At 42.0% G+C, this 4,155-nt stretch overlaps 1 protein-coding gene across 1 annotated transcript in view; it reads right to left on the bottom strand.

Annotated features, from left to right (window-relative positions):
* LOC111951674 (ubiquitin domain-containing protein 1-like) overlaps positions 1-2,649 on the bottom strand; it is a 28,298-nt gene extending 25,649 nt beyond the window's left edge. Inside the window, exon 1 of the mRNA XM_023969886.2 lies at positions 2,295-2,649. Coding sequence (XP_023825654.1) covers positions 2,295-2,367 — 73 coding nt within the window. The 5' untranslated portion in view covers positions 2,368-2,649. The remainder of the gene's footprint in view (positions 1-2,294) is intronic.
* Between the last annotated feature and the right edge of the window lie 1,506 nt (positions 2,650-4,155).

Below are 4,155 nucleotides of genomic sequence, written 5' to 3'. Positions count from 1 at the left end.
GTCAATCTGACAGAGCTCCAGAGTTCCTCTGTGGAGATGGGAGAACCTTACAGAAGGACAACCATCTCTGCGGCACTCCACCAATCAGGCATTTACGGTAAAGTGGCCAGACGGAAGCCACTCCTCAGTAAAAAGCACATGACAGCCCGCTTGGAGTTTGCCAAAAGGCACCTAAAGACTCTCAGACCATGAGAAACAAGATTCTCTGGTTTGATGAAACCAAGATTGTGGCCTGAATGCTTAGCTTCACGTCTGGAGGAAACCTGGCACCATCCCTACGGTGAAGCATGTTGCTGGCAGCATCATGCTGTGGGCATGTTTTTCATTGGCAGGGACTGCGAAACAAGTCAGGATCGAGAGAAAGATGAACGGAGCAAAGTACAGAGAGATCATTGATGAAAACCTGCTCCAGAGCGCTCAGGACCTCAGACTGGGGAGAAGGTTCACCTACCAACAGAACAAGGACCCTAAGCACACAGCAAAGACAAGGCAGGAGTGGCTTCGGGACAGGTCGCTGAATGTCCTTGAGTGGCCCAGCCAGAGCCCAAACTTGAACCCGATCGAACATCTCTGGAGAGATCTGAAAATAGCTGTGCAGCAACGCTCCCCATCCAACCTGACAGAGCATGAGAGGATCTGCAGAGAAGAATGGGAGAAACTCCTCAAATACAGGTGTGCCAAGCTTGTAGCGTCATACACAAGAACAATCAAGGCTGTAATCACTGCCAAAGGTTCTTCAACAAAGTACTGAGTAAATGGTCTGAATAAAAAACACCAGTCTCAATGTCAACATTGAAGAGGCGACTCCGGGAAGCTGGCCTTCTGGGTAGAGTAGTTACAAAGAAAAAGCCATATCTCAGACTGGCCAATACAAATAAAAGATTACGATGGGCAAAGAGCACAGACACTGAACAGAGGAACTCTGCCTATAAGGCCAGCATCCCAGAGTCGCCTCTTCACTGTTGACGCTGAGACTTATGTGTTGCGGGTACTATTTAATGAAGCTGCCAGTTGAGGACTTGTGAGGCGTCCGTTTCTCAAACTAGACACTCTAATGTACTGGTCTTCTTGCTCAGATGTGCACCGGGGCCTCCCACTCCTCTTTCTATTCTGGTTAGAGCCAATTGAAACCATTTTAGAATAAGGTTGTAAAGTAACAAAATGTGGGGAAAATCAAGGGGTCTGAATACTTTTCGAATGCACTCTATATACAATGCCAGTCATAAGTTTGGACACACCAACTCATTCAAGGGTTTTTCTTTATTTTTAGTATTTTTAATAGTGAAGACATCAAAACTATGAAATAACACATGTGGAATCATGTAATAACCAAAAAGTGTTAAACAAATCAAAATCGATTTGAGATTCTTCAAAGTAGCCACCCTTTGCCTTGATTACAGCTTTACACACTTGACATTCTCTCAAAGGAAAGAAATTCCACAAATGAACTTTTAACAAGGCACACCTGTTAATTGAAATGCATTCCAGCTGACTACCTCATGAAGCTGGTTGAGAGAATGCCAAGAGTGTGCAAAGCTGTCATCAAGGCAAAGGGTGGCTAATTTGAACAATCGAKAATATTCAATATATTTAGATTTGTTTAACACGTTTTTGCTTACTACATGATTCCATGTGTTATTTCATAGTTTTGATGTCTTCACTATTATTCTATAATGTAGAAAATAGTAAAAAATAAAGAAAAACCCTTGAATGAGTAGGTGTGTCCAAACGTTTGACTGGCACTGTAAATCCAAAGAATTGATGTTTGCCTCATACAGGCAGTGACCATAATGGACGATTAATGCTGGTCTCCAGCTTTAAATGATGCACAACACATCAACAGTCAAACATCACTGGAAAGCATAATTCTTTCTATGCTGCAGGTTAGAGTTCACTATTATATAAATATTTGATACATGATACTACAGGATATTCCCATAATAATTTGTCTAAGTCCCCTTATTTACATTACACACTTCCTTCTCATATCCTTTCATAAATTTCCCCTGTCCCCTTGCCTATTCGCTGTTAAATAAATTKATGAAAAGAGGTAGGTTATATTAACACAGGTCATACTATAGCGTATGAGAGATTTTACAACCTGATGCAACCTTGATGACAAGTTGTTACTAATATCTAATGACCACATCTTACACTTAACCTCTTCAACTTGACATGGTGGAAAGACAAAATACTGTTCTGTTTCTGGCAATTGCAGCTCTAGAAAGTGGAGGCTCACTAACACAGTTATCCAACTCTCCAACAATCCATAGTCCATCTCCATKCATACTCACTTTTCAGCACCACCTTGATGGGAGACTGTGAGGGGTGGTACAGACGGTGATCCCTAGAGTTAGCGACTCCCATGTTCTTCTCTTTCTCTCTCCCAGAGACTTGATCTCTTAGTTCTAGAGACGTGTTGRTTAAATCAAACACGACACCGACTCAGCCTCAGAGAAAACAGCCTTTCAGAGACGTCTACCAGCGACTGGAGCCAACGAAAGCAAAGTTCTTCGATTTGTCTAAGAAGGTCGTGGTGGTCAAGGGTACAATCCCACCACCTGGACTAGATGTCCATGCTTTGACTATCGATGATGACTACAGGTATCTGTGTGGCGTCAGAGCTAGGTTCCCTAGCTGTCACGACACTTCCCCAGTTCTTTACTAATGAACCACACAGGATCAATAAACAGCAACAGGAGCAGTATATGAGGGAATGTCCTATCCACATGGGCTAGTAAGGCAGCTAATGCTTTACACAACAGCACTAATCCAATCAGCTATTTAGAGGAAGAGGTGGACGAGATCAAGAATAACTTGAGTCAACACAGCAACCCCATTATAGACTTAAAACCCTGGTCAGACCATACTTACCTGCTGGGAACGTGATTGCACCTGTTAAGGAGAAGTTCAAGCAAGGTATAAACCATTGTACGTCTGTTTGGCCTGCTGGTTCCACCCATGCACACATGACTAAGGCCCTTGGGAAAAAAGTGTCTGGTCAATGGCATATATTATTATATTGTTTGGGGGTGGACAATTCTTGGTAGAATCTATTGTATAAGTTTCCCGAGTCGTTCCTTGTCATTTCAACAAGTCATGGCAGTCACCATCTCAGATTGTTCTGAAATTGTTTCTGTCGTTAGAAACAGGTCAGATTGGCATTCTGTTGAAATGTTGTTGAAATGTTATTTTATCTCAGAGAAGTTAAGKWAATTGATTGCACCCAAAAAGGCCAATTTAATTTATAGGTTRCAGATAATATTCAATAAAAATAGTACCCAACATCCAATTTGGACCAAACATGAGGAATCCAAAAGAATTGTCAAAAGCCATCCACGGACCCTCCACAACCCATGTCTATCCCACCCCAAGAACCATTATCTTAGGGCTGTGCCGACATGGCCATACTCACATTCGTAATCGTATTTGTAAGTTGACAGTTGATAGTTGAAAAAAACGGAAGTGTTTTAATATGCATAAATAGGTGTTGGCAAAATACATCCCTGCACGTTCTCACTGCAAAATAAAAGCTGCAGATTAGGAGCAGCGCGTGGAGGGGTGGGTGCATCTGTATGTCCTTGACTTGCAGTGGTCAGACAAGTTTGCTGTCACTCAGTCATATTTTTTCCCTACCCTTGCTCCACTTGTTAGATATTATGCAGATTGATAGCTTGATAGGAAACGTCCTTGCCGTGGGATTTATCATAGTAGCAGGCAGCATCAATCTAYGTGATCAAACCGAAAACATGCAAGGAAAAGTGATCGGGTGAAATGATGAAGGGAGTGGACAAGAAATACAGCTTCACCCTATCCAATCAGAGCAGCATTCTCTTTACAGACAACTCAACTGGCTAGTTTGTCTATCTAAACCACACATATGACAGACTCGAAAACAGTACAGTGTGGTTTAGAAACTCTGACTGACTGACATGAGAAAGATGTTTGCTGGCACCCGAAAATACAGTTTTTTTCCAATCAAGTATAATTACAAAAATACTCAGATCATAATTCCATCAGAAAATTTCCCATATCCGTTACGAAACTTAGTCCAACTACTCGGCACATCCCTACAGTATCAGTTCTCTATGTTTGAAAAGTAGTATGAAGCTGTGGCTTGGAGTATTGCTTCTCCATACTATGTAATGTATTCCC

Source organism: Salvelinus sp. IW2-2015, linkage group LG25, assembly GCF_002910315.2.
Source record: "Salvelinus sp. IW2-2015 linkage group LG25, ASM291031v2, whole genome shotgun sequence".
NCBI lineage: Eukaryota > Metazoa > Chordata > Actinopteri > Salmoniformes > Salmonidae > Salvelinus > Salvelinus sp. IW2-2015.
This window is presented reverse-complemented; position numbering and strand designations above follow the sequence as displayed.